The sequence below is a fragment of the Corvus cornix genome, chromosome 4A (assembly GCF_000738735.6).
Source record: "Corvus cornix cornix isolate S_Up_H32 chromosome 4A, ASM73873v5, whole genome shotgun sequence".
NCBI lineage: Eukaryota > Metazoa > Chordata > Aves > Passeriformes > Corvidae > Corvus > Corvus cornix.
In genome coordinates, this window is record NC_047058.1 from 9,548,367 (window position 1) to 9,563,989 (window position 15,623).

At 47.0% G+C, this 15,623-nt stretch overlaps 2 protein-coding genes across 2 annotated transcripts; one reads left to right on the top strand and one right to left on the bottom strand.

Annotated features, from left to right (window-relative positions):
- Nucleotides 1-1,128: 1,128 nt before the first annotated feature.
- On the bottom strand, nucleotides 1,129-4,842 carry STEEP1 (STING1 ER exit protein 1). Its single transcript, XM_039572149.1, has 7 exons — nucleotides 4,665-4,842; nucleotides 4,353-4,470; nucleotides 4,180-4,221; nucleotides 3,931-4,069; nucleotides 3,319-3,408; nucleotides 3,101-3,193; nucleotides 1,129-2,341 (listed from the first exon to the last, which is right to left on the bottom strand). Exons 1-7 carry the CDS (start codon nucleotides 4,786-4,788, stop codon nucleotides 2,279-2,281), a joined length of 669 nt encoding a protein of 222 aa, XP_039428083.1. The 5' UTR covers nucleotides 4,789-4,842; the 3' UTR covers nucleotides 1,129-2,278.
- Nucleotides 4,843-4,919: 77 nt separating this feature from the next.
- UBE2A (ubiquitin conjugating enzyme E2 A) lies at nucleotides 4,920-14,821 on the top strand. The gene is made up of 6 exons (XM_039572150.1): nucleotides 4,920-6,151; nucleotides 6,465-6,545; nucleotides 6,654-6,679; nucleotides 11,792-11,881; nucleotides 12,892-12,980; nucleotides 13,378-14,821. The coding sequence occupies exons 1-6, from the start codon at nucleotides 6,108-6,110 to the stop codon at nucleotides 13,504-13,506; spliced, it is 459 nt and encodes a 152-aa protein (XP_039428084.1). The 5' UTR covers nucleotides 4,920-6,107; the 3' UTR covers nucleotides 13,507-14,821.
- The last annotated feature ends 802 nt before the right edge of the window (nucleotides 14,822-15,623 follow it).

A 15,623-nucleotide genomic window follows, 5' to 3' on the forward strand; every position in this document is an offset into this window, starting at 1 on the left:
TCCTGTTGCTACAGTCAGCTAATATATTTCAATTCATTTAGATCTAGAAATGAAAAACCTCATTTGATTTACACTAGCTCCAGTTGAAGTAAGAAATGTATAATAATGTATTAGATCAGATTCTCTGTGGAGTTGTTTCAGCCATGGACTGCATAACTAGAGTGTATCAAAAGCACCTCAGAAGAAATAAAATACTCCCCTTTCTGAATCAAAAGCACCTCAGAAGAAATAAAGTACTCCCCTTTCTGACTGGGTCCATGCACACATCCTGAGCCAAAGTAGGCAGATTTCCAATGACAAGAACAACAAACTGACTGAACATGGACTGGCCTTCCAGAAGTCTGTGCTGTGCTGTCTCAAGGCTCCAGGTGGCAGCTGAGGAAGTTGATGGCAGTTGATAACAGCTACTTTTGACAACTTGTGCTGAGCTGGGCACTCAGATTTTCTTTGTGCCTCACCAACCTGCAAAGATGGTCCTATCCCCACCTGGCAGCCCCTTCACAGCCCGTCCTCAGCTGAAGCCTTTTGTCACTCCCAGCCTTAACCCTGACAATGAATCACACCATCCCCAAGTTAGCTTGTTGTTCTGGTGTCACTTGAAGCAAGACCACACTTCATCCTTGGACAACTGGAGACTCAGCGTCTGCATCCCAGCACCTCTCACATGCTTCAAAACCTATTTTCAGATGTCCAAGTCTTTTACTCTTGCTCGGGAAAAAAAATTCTGAATTTTTATGGAGAGCGACCTGCAGTTACCCCGGGCTTGGATCGCTCTCAGAGGAACCCTGGGGCCCTCGCCTGGCTGGACTGTGCTACCACACTGGGAAAGGGGTTTGCGTACCCACGCATGCCTCCTGCCCTTCCCAAGTATCGCACACCACCGAGGCCTCTGGCCACAGGCTTCTGGAAATAGGCTTCAGATTAGCAGGTGATCAGCAGGGGCCAAGATCAGCACTGTGTGAGTCAACCTGAACACCTGCTTACCAGCCTGGCATTAAATTGTCACAGGATCTGCAGACCCATCTCTGTTAGCTCTGGGCCGAGTTCACTCCCTCTTTTACACCTTGTTTTCCCAAGAAAGGAAGGACAGATCCTTAGGTAAGCACAACTGAGTTTTCCCAGTCAGGATTATAAAGCCAGATGGAAAATCTTTATTGATTATAGGAAGTTTTCCATAATAATTGTGGGTGATGGAAGGATTTTGTTCATTGGTCACGTTTTATGATACTTGGTAGAGGAAGAACATCCCAGGAAAGGTATTTTGGTTCAAGTCTGTAATATGGTATTTCATCCCAAGTAGAGCAACAAAGACATGGGCTAGAGCGCACTGTTATTACATCACACAAGAGGCATGAAGTACTATTACCCAAACAAGGTACTTTAAAAACTGGTGTGTAATGTCTATTCAAGTCCTTAGTGGTCAGTACATTCAAAACAATTTTTCCTTCACATTTCACAACTCCAAATACTGATACTGTTTTGCCCAATGGGCTAGTTCAGATGTACAGTTGTATTCTTTAATGATCACTGGCTGTATCAGTAACTTCCAACCATGTATTTGAACTCATTAGCAGCAGTTTTTATTTACAGTAGTTTAAAATAGGGTTGGATTTTATATTCCGTTGTCTGTCCGCTGTGACAGTTTAATTCTGTACAACTGCAGCCTTGTGATGTTCAGCAGGGGCTGAGACTGCAGTGCTGCTGCCCAGTCTGTGCTGGCTGCCTCTGGCAGGTCAGGGTGAGCAGCAGCAGCACCATGCCCAAGCATTGCATCCCAGTCGTTCTAGACTCTGTTGGAATGGCATGGTTCAGGCTGCTGCACCTTTTGGACACATTTCAAGTAACAAAATGAACAACAGGCATAGAGCTTACTTTTATAAGGATTTCTTTGTTGTATAGTTACTTAGCGTTCTTATATATTCAGGGAAACACATTTGAAAACTACAAAATAAAAAGACAGGTATCTAAAGGCGAACTCAGGAAGGCACCCAGCAAAGATTTTCTTGAAAGTAAATATTCTACGTAGAACAGCCTGCTCATAACACTGGGTCTGTAGAGAACTGCAGTTGGAGCAAAGTCTCCAGTGCCATTGAAGTTAAGACTGGTACCCAGAGTATCACTTAATACAGAGGGATACAGAGAGGTTCTCATCCTCCAAGCTGGCTGCAGCACAGTGCAACTCTTGAACACTGTCTGTTACTTCTGCTTCGTTGACAGAACTGTGATAGCTCTTGGTAGCTTTCTCCTGTCTCCAAATATCCAGCAGATACACAGCATTTCATTTGAACTGGTTATCAATCAGGGTTCCCTTCATCTTGGCTTTCTTGGCTTCCAACTCAGCCTGAATAGGAAAAGTAAGGCAGAATTAAATAATGCCTGGATACTTTTCCCTTCAGTGCACCAATGAGGTCTGCTCTTCTTGTCTGACCAATGCAAACTTTTCAGTTCCAAAACCAGGAGCAAGAGCAGCTCAAGTGCTTTGCTGACTTCCTCCTCCACTGACATACAAAACGAGGGCCATCTTTAAAATCATAAAAAGCCCAAGACCAACTGCCCAGGAGACAATTTCATACTTCCTCTCCTCAGGTGGAAGCTGCACATTTCCTCCTCCTTCCATCTACTACCCTCCTGTCACAGCAAGTAAGATCAGTTGAGATGTTCTTGCCATTTATTCTTCGAGTGCCCCTTGCAGTAGCAGCTGAGCTGCAGATCCTCCACAAGAGCCTTGCTTTGCCCTTATGTCTCATGGAAATGACCTGCTCTGCCAAGCAGGCATGAGAGCACAGGCTGGCAAAGCCATGGCCTGATTTCTCCTTCCCTTGTTCCTCGTCCAACAGGTCACAGAAAGCCTCCCTGCAGGCACTCTGCTGGCTGCTCTTCAGTTACCTCTCCAGGTAATGGCATGCAAATTTAAGTTCAGGGGGATGAGAAGAACATCTCTATAAAACTTGTGAAGGAAATTTCATCCTCACAAAGCTGCAAGTTGCCTGTGACTGTAGCAGGACCTCTCTATACTTACAGTCTAATCTGCAAGATAGCTTTTGTGTACAAAGCTAACACATCTCAGAGCTTTGTGTTCAACACCAAAGAAAACACTCACCAACTCTTGTAGCCTTTTCTTGCTCATGCCTTTGCGTTCCAGCTGTTTCTCAATCACTTTTGCATTTTGTGCATACGAGTCTGCAATCTCCCTCTGAAACACACACGTCACTTTGCAACAGCAAACCCCAGAGTAACAACATCTCATCCAAACAGTGAGACCATCACTGGCTCTGACCAGCTGAGATGTGGCTGCCACTAAGGGCATCCAAAACTTACTGCTTCAATCTCCTCCTCCTCTTCATCAATTGTGGAGACTGTGACAGAACTGAACTTGCCCATGTCTTTGGTCCGTTTGGTCATCATCACCTGGGTGAAAAACAAGAATATTTTGTTAAACCTTGGCAACAGTTGTACCAGTAGGGATTGCTTCCTCCTTCCAAAGCTTTTAAGGCTTCTTACACAAGTCATCAAGATTACCTGAACTCTGTGGGTGCCAAAGGGGAAGTATGCTCAGTGATTTCTGGGCTTAGAGGTGTCACTAACAGAAGCAAGCTCACTGACATACAATAGATGAGCCAGACTTCGAGAACCACTGTGCAGACTACCAACCTGACCTACTTAAAACTGAAAACTTTCTGTTAACTGAGCCTAAACATCAGGCACAGTCTGGATTTCCAAGGCTATTTTGCTCTCCTTTAGTGCTAGGACTCCAAGCTGCAGTGACCTCTGTCAAGGAAAACTTAAGGGAGACATAGAAAAGACACCAATTTGAGTTATTGTTCAGAGGTCCTTTTTTCTTTTCTCTCCCCTCTGCCCTCATCATTAAGTTATTTTATACACAACACCTTTAGAAAAGCAAAGATATCCTTCTTCTCTAAAGCCAATTACCTTTTTGGGAGGTTCTTGTTTCTGAGTATATATGTTTGTTTTCCCAAAACCTTGGCCAAATTTGACCACAGCACCATCAACAATGAATGTCACAGGAGCATTTTTCTGTTGGTGTTGATAAAAGAGCAGCAGTCCACACCTGGAAACAGAAATATGCATAGCTGAGAGGAAACCCAGATTCTGGATTCCTATGGTTTCCTTATAAAAAAATTGTAAAAGTCACTCAAAAGACTAAAGAACGTCACTTACTTGCCACATTTCTTCCTGAACTGCCGCTCTATGCCTTCGGGTCTGGGGGAGAGAGGCAGCACTTGAGCAAAGCATATGGACACAGCGTCTCCGTGCCTGGCGGCTCCCAGCTGGGCGGGGAGGGCAGCCCCTTCCCCGGGCCTGGGGCTCAGGGGGTGCAGAGCCGGGCTCACCTGCGCAGGAAGACGCTCTCCTCCTCCTCGGCGTTGCAGAACTTGTGGGCGTGCTTGGCCGCGTCCATCACCCGGGCGCGGTCCCGCGGCCGCATCGGCAGCTTCTCCAGCTGGCAATCTGCGGGGAGCGGCGGGGCCGGGCTGGCGGCGGGGCCGGGCGGGCACCGGCGCCGGGAACCCGGAATCCGCACCCTCACTCCGCACCCACACCCCGCCGCCGCCTTCCCGGGCCCTCTGCGCCACCGGGCCGCGGCCTGACCCTCCCCGGGCCGTGGCCTGCCCCTCCCCGGGCCGCGGCCTGCCCCGGCTCACCGAGCACCAGCACCATCTGCCCGCACAGGCAGTAGTAGACGTGCAGCGGCTTCTCCCCATCGTCGTACTCCTCGCGGTCGCGGGTGTCGGAGCACACGACGGAACGCGACACCACCTTGGGCATGGCGGCGGCGAGCTCGGAGCCGCCTGGCCCGGCCCCCGCGCGCCCGGCCCCGCCCGCCGGGGCGGCTCCGCGGGGCGCCGAGGGGACGCGCACAGAGCCGGGCGGGTCCCGGCAGCTCCTGTGCCTCTGAAGGCCGGACACTGGACAACGCTCTTCCTGACAAACACCCAGAGCTCACATGGTTCTTATTGCACAGGCTGGTACAGCGGGAAAGGTCCGGAACAACAGGTTTGCAGTGCGGCCGTGAAAACAATTTTCTATTACTTTCTTTCAGTAGGTGTTCTCCTGTGTCTTTTCTGAAGCTGCCTTCCCACACAGCTGGATTATATGAAATTACAAGTGAGGATAAACTCAAAAAACAGAGCCCAGCCAGCCTGCTTTACACAACAGCAGAGAGATTCTTACTTCCAAAAGCTGTTAAAGAAACATAGACAATTGTTTATTTTCCCTTGGAAAACACTCTCTGGGGAAGAGGAAAATGCAGCGTAGCAGGTTGTGCTGATTTTGACAGTGATGGAGTTAACTTTCTTCACAGTAGTTGTTTTGAGACCATGGTTTGGATTTGTGCTGGAAAAAGTGCTGATAACTCAGAGATGTTTTTGTTACATGAGCAGGATTTACCCTGAGCCAAGGCCTTCTCTGCTCCTCACCCCACCCCAGCAGCGAGAGGCGGAGGGTGCCCAAGGAGCTGGGAGGGGACACAGCCAGGACAGCTGATCCCAACTGACCTGAGGGATATCCCCAACCATATGGCCTCATCCTCAGCAATAAAGCTGGGGGAGAAGGAGGAGGGGGGAGCATTTGGAGTGATGGTGTTTGTCTTCCCAAGTCACTGTTACGTGTGATGAAGCCCTACCTGCCTTGGGGAAGTGGGGAATGAACTCCTTGTTCCGGTTCGCTTGTGCGCCTGGCCTTTGCTTTCCCTATTGAACTGTTTTGACCCCAACCCGCAGCGCCGCCGCCGCTCCGCCTCCCGTGACGTCGCTGCTTACGTTGCACCCCCGCCCTCCGCCGCCGTTGGTACCGCCCCCTCCAGGCACCGCCCCCCGCCGCGGTGGTAGAGGCTGGGCCGGGGGCTCAGCCACATCCGGCTCCGCCCCCCTCTCCCCGCGCTGTTGGTACATCCCGGGACCGTCCGGCTGCCGGCGCAGGAGTCGGTGCAGCTCAGGCTTCCCCCCCTTCCGCGCCCGCCGCAGTGGTAGAGGCTGTGATCGCTCCTGTCCGTCAGTGCTGCCGCCGCCTCAGTCGGAGATCGAACCTTAGCCGCGCCCGGCGCTCCCTCCGGCAGTGTATGCCTGAGCTATAACCCTCAGCCCGCCATGTCCACTCCGGCCCGTAGGCGCCTCATGCGGGACTTCAAGAGGTACCGAGGCCACGGGCCGAGGGTAAAGGGCGGGAGGGAGGAGGACGAAGGGCCGAGCGCTGCCGGGGAGGAGGGGGCAGCACAACATGGCGGCGGGGCAAGGCGCGCTCCGCTGATTGCGTAGCGCGGGCGGCGCTGCCTGGCGCGGGTTACGCCGTTTGCGCAGGCGGCCGCTGCCGGCCCGGGTTACGCCGCTTGCGCAGCTTCGTCCCGGGTTACGCTGTTTGCGCGGCGCGGCCGCTGCCGGGCTGGGTTACGCCGTTTGCGCAGCGCGGGGGGCGCGGGCCGCGCTCACCGTCCCTGTGCCCTGCAGGCTGCAGGAGGATCCCCCGGCCGGGGTGAGCGGGGCCCCCTCCGAGAACAACATCATGGTGTGGAACGCCGTCATCTTCGGGTGAGTCGGCAGGGAAGGGGGCGGCAGGCCGCGGGGGCCGCTCAGCCGCCGGGGGTTGGAGCCGGGCTGCCAGCGGGGTAACGCTGTGCTTTGCTTTCCCTCCTCCAGGCCCGAGGGGACCCCTTTCGAGGACGGTAAGTGCGGCGTGCGGGGCTGGTGTTTGGCTTTCTCGGGGTAAACTGCTGCGTTTTGATACGGCCTTGGTGTCACTACTGTAGACTCTGCAACAAACAGGTGTGGGCCTGGGAATGGTGGGGGGGCGTGGGTGCATGTTCACCTGACCACACACGTGTGCCTGATATATGTAGATATTATTTTTCTAATCCTACTCTCAGAAAGTGTTGTAGATTTAGATTGCTGTGTTGACTTACAGAAACATATAAATTAGCTTGTACAGTCTTGCTTGTAATCGCTGTCTATTACATCATTTTAAGGATCTCTGCAAACTTTTCTGTTGAACTCTGGATCGTGTTTTATGGGACACTCATGTCTGGGTTAGCATTAAAAACTTGGTATAGAACTGTTGTCTTTTGTTTGAGTTCTGGTTTTTTTTCTGATGCTGGAAATGTTTTGTGAGCAAGTTCCAACGTGAGTCGCTGAAGTAGGAAATGGGCTGAATATCTGAGGAAGTTCAGAACAGTGGCTTTTTCTTGTAATTTATTTCGCTCTGCTACAATTGGTATCATTCAGGGCTTAAGACTGAAAGGACTTTTTAAGTTTAAAAGATGACTAAATAGGTCCTGGTAACATACCTGTAGTTTCCATCTGGTCTTACTGACTTTGATAGGTTTACTGATGCAGTATGAGTACTTAAGCATCTTGTGAAAACCTGTTAGACATAAAATACTGTCTAACTAAAATCAGTGATACATTTTTTTAAGATATTTTCAGTGTAGGCTATATAATTTTATATCTTAGATCTCCATTACTCATGACGAAAGCATAGGAAAAATTCCTTAACTCTTCTGTTCTTGGCTGACTCCCTTGTCTTTGTTTATCCTTGGAGGTAGCACCTGTGGACATGCCTCTAAATTGCAGATTGTATTTCTCTGTGAAGATTTTGAAGATTTTAAATATTTCAAGCCTAAGAAAACTCTGAAGCCTTACTTCTTTTTAATGTATTTGATTAGTTAAGAAACTTGCTGGAGTAGCTGCTTCTGCAGTCTAATGTTTAGAACTTGGACTTAAAACATTGCATAATAGAACAGGTAGACAAAATGTATTTTGCTGTCTCATCTTGTAATCCTCAAAGAAGGGCTCTCTTAAGCTTTGTGGGGGTTTCTAGAGCTGCTTAGGCTTTGGAGCACTGCTGCTAATAGAGTGATTCACTGTTTGGAGCAGAAAGCTGTCTCCTTGCAGTGTGCTAAAATGCAGGTTGTTGCCATGCTCAGGCTCTTCCAGCTCAGCATGTGGTTAACAGATGCTATAAGGGCTTTTTTCCATATATTTCCATTTAGTTGCAGAAGGTTGAAGACTGCTTTTGAGAACCCTGACATATTGATTTCCTGTGTGCTTTCTGAAGCAGCATTATGTCTTTATCTTGGATACTGAGGACGTGTTGCAGTCACAGCAGTTTGAGGTTCAGACAGGTGCTTGAGGCTGCTGCTGCTGTCCTCCTGCTTTGGTTGATGTCATAATGTAATCTCCGGATGTGATGGATTGCTCTTTTCTGACCAAAATGTGTGTTTTCACACTGTGTGCTCAGGAAAACAGATGTGTCTTGTGTTGCAGGATATCTGCTTATCTCCTCTCCTCTGGATGTATCTTACCTTGCTAGATAACAAAGCACTAAGTGGTGCCTGGAGATAGGGCTTGTCGGTGCCTCAGCTGTGCTTTTCCATTCAGTGAGTGGAGTAGCACAGTTCAGATAATGGTAGTGCAGTCCAGATGCAGTTTAGCTTTATTTAGGTAAGAGTAAGAGAATTTTATTTTAACACTATGTTAGTTTGGGCTTGCTTTGCAACTGCGCAGGCCCTTGTGACTCAAAGGTACGCTGAAACTCTATAATCTTTCCCATGAAGCCTTGCAGGTCAGTGTTCTTTTTCATTTTTAGGCTCTTTCACTCCATGGTGATACTGTAAAATTTCAGATAGCTTAGTTCTTGTGAAAGTAGGCTGTGAAATTTGGGGGGTTTTGTTATTCTAGGGGTATGATAATTCCAACATCATGAGAGCTACTGTTCTTTATCCTCATTCTGGTGAGGCCCTTCTCCAGTTGCAGCTTCTGAGGTGTTGTAGTTTGTCTGGGCTGCAAACCTGAAGTTGAATGCATTTGTTTACTTGCTGTGCAGCATTCTGCAGCTGACATCCCTCCTTCTCCACCCCCAGACTTTGGAGGGTGTTTTCACAACTCAGTGTGCAAGCTGGCTCAGCTTAGGAGCAACCACTAATTTAGATCAGCAGCATAACTTCCATCTTCTGGTTTAAGAGGATTCGATTGCAGGTGTCTGCAGTAGGACCCTGGGGATATTTATCCTGCCCTTCACCATATCTCTAAGAATTTTTATGTGTGTGGCATCTAAAGTGGTAATGCTGGCACAGCCATGGAAATCCAGGTTGTCCCAGTCCTTTTAGACCTGTTTCTCTGAAACTGGATGATGATACTGTGGTTAGTGTAGGATTCCTGGCTTGGAGACATTTAAGTAGTTCAGCTATTGTAGTATCCTGCCTTGCTGTGGTTGTGCAGGAGGCTTGAACAGAGAACACAAGGCATTTGTCTTTTGTGTGGTTTGTGCCTTGCTTATGGAATATGGATCCTGTATCCTCGTGTGGGAGCAAAAGAGCTCGTCCCTGCTTTTTGGGCAGTGGAATGGAGGGGTTGCTGTCAGGGTCTGCAGGGAGGGGACCCTGCAGGGACATGGGCTCTGCTCTCTGGGGTTGCTGGGGCTGGTGCACAGGTCATGCAGAAGCCTCTCTTGGCTGTGTCAGGGTCTCAAATCCTGAGGTAGAAGTGATCAACAAGATAAGTAAAGGGCAGAAAAGAGAGTGTTCTCCTAAGATTAGTGGTGATCCCAATATCAATAATGACAGTGAATATGATAATTTATGTTTTAAAAATGGCTGTCTAGGGTAAATTTTGAGAAATACCAGTTGAAAGTGCTAAAATTAGTGGCAGGAGGGACTGGACACTGAAGATGTCATCCCCATCTGTGTGTTGTGATACCTGTTTGATTTTTGTGGGCTTTCAGTGTGAGTGACCCTTGGACTTCGGTGCATCAAATCTCTGGATTTGCCCTTTAATAAAGCTCAATAGTGAGGGTTTGTGTACTGTGGAGCATTTCAAAGAGCCACTGCCACTCTGGGCCCTGACTTGGAAATCTGAGTAGGTAGATACTCCAGCTGGATATTGCTCCAGATAAGCCCCTTGCTCAGATTTGTGTTAAAAGTAGCACTGTCCTGTCTCTGGTGGGACAATAGCTTCCCTTTCTTTCAGTAGTTTTAAATGGATTCTAAGACCAAACCGCTCCTGTTGCTGTCAAACCTGTGTGATGGTTTGTGCTCGGTTTTTATCCTACTGCTTGCTTAGTCACTCCTTCCTCAGGAGGAGGTTACTGAGAACCAGAACTGGGGCAGGGAGAGCTGAGAATATCTAGAGTCAAATCTCTAAGCATTTGGTTCTAAGGGGCAGATGTTTGCAGCTGGTAGAAGTTGTTACTAACTTCCCAGTCCTGGCTTTCAAGCTGATCTCACACCTGGCTCTGTGCCTCTGGACTAAACTGGAGTAAATTTGAAAACCCCACTGCAGATTTCCACTAATTTGAACAATCCTAACTCTACTGTTCTGGCTCGTTTGTTTCACAGTGAGATAGCATAGCGTTGGCTCTCTGCTCCTACATTGTTAGGCTGCTAATAAAAAAACCAAACATGCATAAACTTATTTTTAGGGTGTTGAGATTTCCCACTGCTGTAGGGAAAGTGCTAAAGCATCTATGCTGTCTCTTCATTTGCAAACTGGAATGTCAAAGCAATGACCTTCGTTTCTTGCAACTCAGTGTTACAGTTTATCTCCTTATAAAGGAAGGAGTCCCTGGGAAATCATGCAGATCCTTGCTGATCTGGAAAAAAAAAAATAAAAGAAAAAACAAAAACCCAAACCAAAAATCTGTTCTCTGGTTTACCAGTTGTTGGCATATGTTTGCCAGCCAAACAAAGGAATAACTTCATTATATTGGTGCTGGAAAACTCCTTCACAGTAGGAAGCAAGGACACTGAGCGTGGAGAGGACAGGGGGAACCCGACTCATCAGTGATACATAGGGATGACCTTTCAAAAAAGGTAATATGCCCCACCAGCAGCTTGCTCCAGCTGTTACTGTCAGGCGCAGTCCTGCTACAGGAGAGCGGTATATTTATATGAAGGTGCTTCAGATATTTCTCTCTGGGCATACCCAGGATCATCCTGGGCTGCCTCCAGGGCTGGTTGCTCTCGGTGGTAGCGTGTTTGGGAGGAGCTCGCATGGTCTGCAGGTAGAGTTCCTTAGTTACCGAGCTGAATCAGGAGCAGTCCTTAATCCCCTAAACCCATGTGTGCAGCTTAGTTGACAGACTTCTTATTCTCAGATTGTCATAGCCTGAGGAGAAGGGTTAAAATAACTTACATTGGTGCAGGCTGTTAAAATGGTTGGATTGAGACTCAGCTACAGTTTTCTGTTTCTGCTTAATCAGCCTTTCTCTAAGGAAGACTAGTTAGTGTAAAGTAAATGGTCAGGTTTATATTTTAAAGTGTCAGATTTGGATGCTGCATTCAATACTACTTTTCTGCAAGACCTGATTACCTTACAGTTGTTGAGAAACTTGACCTTTTTTTTTTTTTAATTTAGAGGAAGTAACTTACAAGGTCCTTGCTATGACAGCATATTCCATAGATAGGACTCACCAAATGACGTTGTGTTACACAGATGGTTCTACACCCACTGCTGTTGTTTGTACAGTGTACTGGGATTAGGCTCTCTGGAAGAAAACCCCAAGGGCAGATTTATTTCCTTACGTAAACCTTTTGACTGGTTCTGGCAATAAAAGTAAGTCACAGGAAAATACTCTTGTACCGGTACTGTCTGGGACTCCAGCGTTAATTATTAGCTCCATGAGAGTAAAGGAATAGCTGTGGGATTGCACAATGTGTGTTCCATATCCAGCATGCCTGTGTGAGCACAATAGTGTGAGTGTGTATCACAGGGGGATGCTACTTACTCATCCCTTGTGTAAATTCATGCTGTATAAAGGTTGCTTATCTCTCTTTCAACTCCAGGAACTTTCAAACTTACAATAGAATTCACAGAAGAATACCCGAATAAGCCACCTACTGTTAGATTTGTCTCTAAAATGTTTCATCCAAATGGTAAGTACTTACACAATGCCTGGGTTTACTTTTGCTGTTTTGTTGGAGGTTTGGTGGGGGGAAGAGAGGGCTGGGGTGTTTTTTATTACAGCTTGCTGTATAAAAAAATCTACCTATAATAAAAGTTTTCACTATCTAATAAGGCAGCAAAATTCCAGTGTGGTTGTGTAGTTTTGGTGAGGATGGATATGTGAGCAGTGCTTAGGCTTGAAAAGAAAGGGGCAATAAAAGGAGCCTCTTACCTTTCAGGTGTTACAGCACAGTACTGATCAGACACTCAACTGCCTGTTAAGCCTTACAGAAGAATATTTTGTACTTAAATAGCAGTGCTTTGGACTTCTGTCTGTATGTATTGTAGACACAGCATAGTGACACTGGTGAATGCAGCTGTCTTCTATCACTTTTCTTCCCCAAAATGCCTGTAAGAATGAAATGTAGTGTTAGGGTCCAGCTATAGCCAGTGACAGTAAGAGTATTTAATGTTATCCCCTTCCTTGGTAACTAAAGGCTGGAGAGGTATTCCTTGCCTCCAAACAAATACTAGCTTTGTGCAGAAATACTAGAAACCTTCCAACATGGCAAGTGTGGGTACAGTGAAGGGAGAGAAGGTTCTCCTGTAGCTGCTCTGAGGAAGGTGACTGGACTCTAGAGACTTCATGGGGAAACCTTGAGTGTGTGTGTTTGTGGGTCTTCTTTGTTTGGTTCACTTCTGGGTAGCTAAAATTTTTTTTCCTTAAAATCTGTTTGTGGTTTTCCATAGTGGTAGTTGCAGTGACACAGAGAAGTTAGTGAGAGAATAAGCAGGGGTTGAGTTTAAATACTTGAGGCTTCAGTTGGTGAGGAGCTTCACTGCTTCCTACCTACAGGCCTGTTCACAGGATTTCAGCCTGTCAGACACTATGGACTGTTGCAGTGTGTCTGTACATAGGTTTTCAGGATCGGGCAATGTGGGAGAAAAGCCAGGAGCTGTACAAGTTGTGTTTTAAGCTGGTTTTTTTGACCCTTTCCAGTCTATGCAGATGGTAGTATATGTCTGGATATCCTTCAGAATCGCTGGAGCCCCACTTATGATGTCTCCTCCATCTTAACATCCATACAGGTAAAAAAAGAACTCTGCATGAAGAGACAGAATGACATTAGGATGCTTTGACAAAAACAGCTCAGGAAAGTTTTTTTCCCCCTCTCCTAAGAGCCAGTGTAGCAGCTATACCTTGATATTGGCAAAATGGGAATCCTTTCCAGGTGTAAACTGGCCAGGCAGTGACACAGGTGGTCACTGCAGGGCCCACCAGCATGTATTGCTTGGCTGTCACAGAAAGTCACCTGCACTGTGCAGGGGTGATGCTGGTGGCCAAAGCCTCTAAAGCCTTCCAGCTGCAGGAATGCAGTGTGCTGCACCTGGACTAATGTCTCTGCTCTGACTAGTATGGATAGTTTACAGAACAGTTGGAAAACTGTACTTTGCAGTGCCTAAGGATCTTTTTCTTTTTGCACAGTCCCTATTGGATGAGCCAAATCCGAACAGTCCAGCAAACAGCCAGGCAGCTCAGCTATACCAAGAGAATAAGCGGGAATATGAAAAACGGGTTTCTGCAATAGTAGAACAGAGCTGGCGTGACTGTTGACCCAGGATGATGCAAACGAACACTCTGTTGATGAGGAAAATAAACAAAGTGTCCGAGTCATCTTTTTCCTCCTAGCATTTACTTTGCAAGCAAAATAGCTGTTGTGCTGTTGCCACCCTCCCTTGCTGAAGCTTCTCCTTGGACATCAGAACGCACCCACTTTGAAGTCAAACGTTCTGTACTTGGGTTACTTGCAAAAGAGTTACTGATGCTGAGTTCATTTTCTGTGGTCCCTCTCCAGTCTTAGGGCAGTATTGTGCATTTCTGTAGTGTACACTAAGCTTTTAATTGTAATTGTGTTATACACAGTGATGCTTATGTGTAGCTTGATAAAAGGGATGTTTATATACATACACATTTTTTAACTGATATTAACTAAAGTGCTGATGTGTCCAGGCTGGTCACTTACCCCTACTATTGGTTTAGACCCCACTGCATTTGTAAGGACTGGGTGAAGAAATCACCTTTTGTTTCCCTTTTGTATTGGTTTATCAACTCCTTCACTTACGTTAAAAAAAATCAGCTCTTCAATTGATTCCAATTCAAAGATTTAGTAAAACCCTGGAATGCTTGTTACTTCTGCACTTCACATGCAAGATTTATGTACAGATCTACATAAATCACTACAGCTGTGGTACTTGGATCTTTGCTGAGGGTGAGAAACAAGCCCTTTTATTTTTTTAATTACTATTTTAAAGGACATGCCTACAGAAACTGTCAGTAGGTTTCTATAGTCCTGTCACCAAGGCATTACTGGACAAAACCAGGTAGAGTTGTGGTTCTCAGCGAAAGGCCTTCCACATGAAAGAAGAGGTAAAACCTGACCTGTTCCAGCGATGGAATTACTCTCCTTTGGTGTCTTTCTCCTGCCCCTTATCTTTAGCTGAGAAAGATAAGTTGTGTTTCGGAATTAACTTTGTCTTTTGGAAAGTTTGAATTAAGTCCAGGGTAGGCACTCAAGTCTCTGCAGTTTCTGCTCTTCGTAGATGACCGTGTGGTTTGTGTAAGCTACTGCTGCATGCTTGAGTTTGTTCCCTTCAGTTTTATGAAAGTATTTTTTCAATTCTGAAAAACATTTGTAAGTCCAGTCACTTTTTTTGTAAGGCGAGTTTGTACCTTTGGATACAGAACCTTAAGCAGCAGTGTGGGATAGAACCTGCAATTGTGTTGTCCACTGTTCCAGTGTCTTTTGTGTGCACATTGGTCTGTTAGTTGAAAAGTATAACTTTGCACAAGTAACCCATGTAAGAAACTGTACATTTTTCAAAAGTTGTAAATAAAGTGTAACCTTAGTGCTTATTGTATAAATAGGCAAGAAGTGTGTAACTGTGCTTCTTTAACTGGGCTGCCAGGAGTTGGGTGTGGGGGTCAAGCTCCTGCACTGTGCACTACTTCTGCTATGGGCAGCATTTGGGAGAGAGGTGTGCCAGGGGTAGTGCAGGATGATAAATTCGACTCCAGAGCCAGGAGGAGGAGAGACAGGGCTGGCTGCACCTGCAGAAGATCAGGGTGTGGACTGGGCTGTGAATAAAAAGGAGCATGTGATTCTGAGTTAGTTAGCTACAGCAACTTGGTGAGCTCAGCTGATACAGGAATCACATTTACTTTCCGCCTGTCTTAGCAGGTGGAGAACAGGATTTATGATGAGTGGCAGATAACAAAAGCTGGTTCTGCTGCTGAGCTCCACAACTACAAGTGCATGGGCTCTTTCAAAAAATGTAATACAGATTTGTACCTGCAGTGACAACAGCTTGTACCCTTGAACAGCCTTGTGCCTTACATGGAGAAGCTGTAATGCCTTCTGCAAGCACAACCCTTTCTGAGGGGGCCAACTTCCTCTAAGGCCACAGCGGCCCTTGTAGCAGTCCCACTATTCTTGTGTTTGTTTCACTAGTTAAAAAAACCCAAACCAATGGATTGGACTCTTAAGGCAGCCAGAAAGGAGCAGCACTGAGGTGCAAAAGAATCCCACCATCACACCTTGCTCAGGCAAGGCCTTTATCTACTGACTCCATCATAGCCCCTATGGTGTCTCTCCTGAAGGCTGAGGCTCCACAGCCTCCCTGGGGGCAGCGACGCTGCCGTTCTCCGCTCCCGCCTAAGGCCCCGGCATCCAA

Excerpts from the sequence above, each read along its gene's own strand:
- STEEP1 (XM_039572149.1), bottom strand. The coding sequence starts at position 4,788 with ATGCCCAAGGTGGTGTCGCGTTCCGTCGTGTGCTCCGACACCCGCGAC. Across the intron at positions 3,194-3,318 it reads AGGAGGAGGAGATTGAAGCA|AGGGAGATTGCAGACTCGTA; the intron begins GTAAGTTTTGGA and ends TGTGTGTTTCAG. Across the intron at positions 2,342-3,100 it reads AGAAAAGGCTACAAGAGTTG|GCTGAGTTGGAAGCCAAGAA; the intron begins GTGAGTGTTTTC and ends TTTCCTATTCAG.
- UBE2A (XM_039572150.1), top strand. The coding sequence starts at position 6,108 with ATGTCCACTCCGGCCCGTAGGCGCCTCATGCGGGACTTCAAGAG. Across the intron at positions 6,680-11,791 it reads GGGGACCCCTTTCGAGGACG|GAACTTTCAAACTTACAATA; the intron begins GTAAGTGCGGCG and ends TTTCAACTCCAG. Across the intron at positions 12,981-13,377 it reads CCATCTTAACATCCATACAG|TCCCTATTGGATGAGCCAAA; the intron begins GTAAAAAAAGAA and ends CTTTTTGCACAG.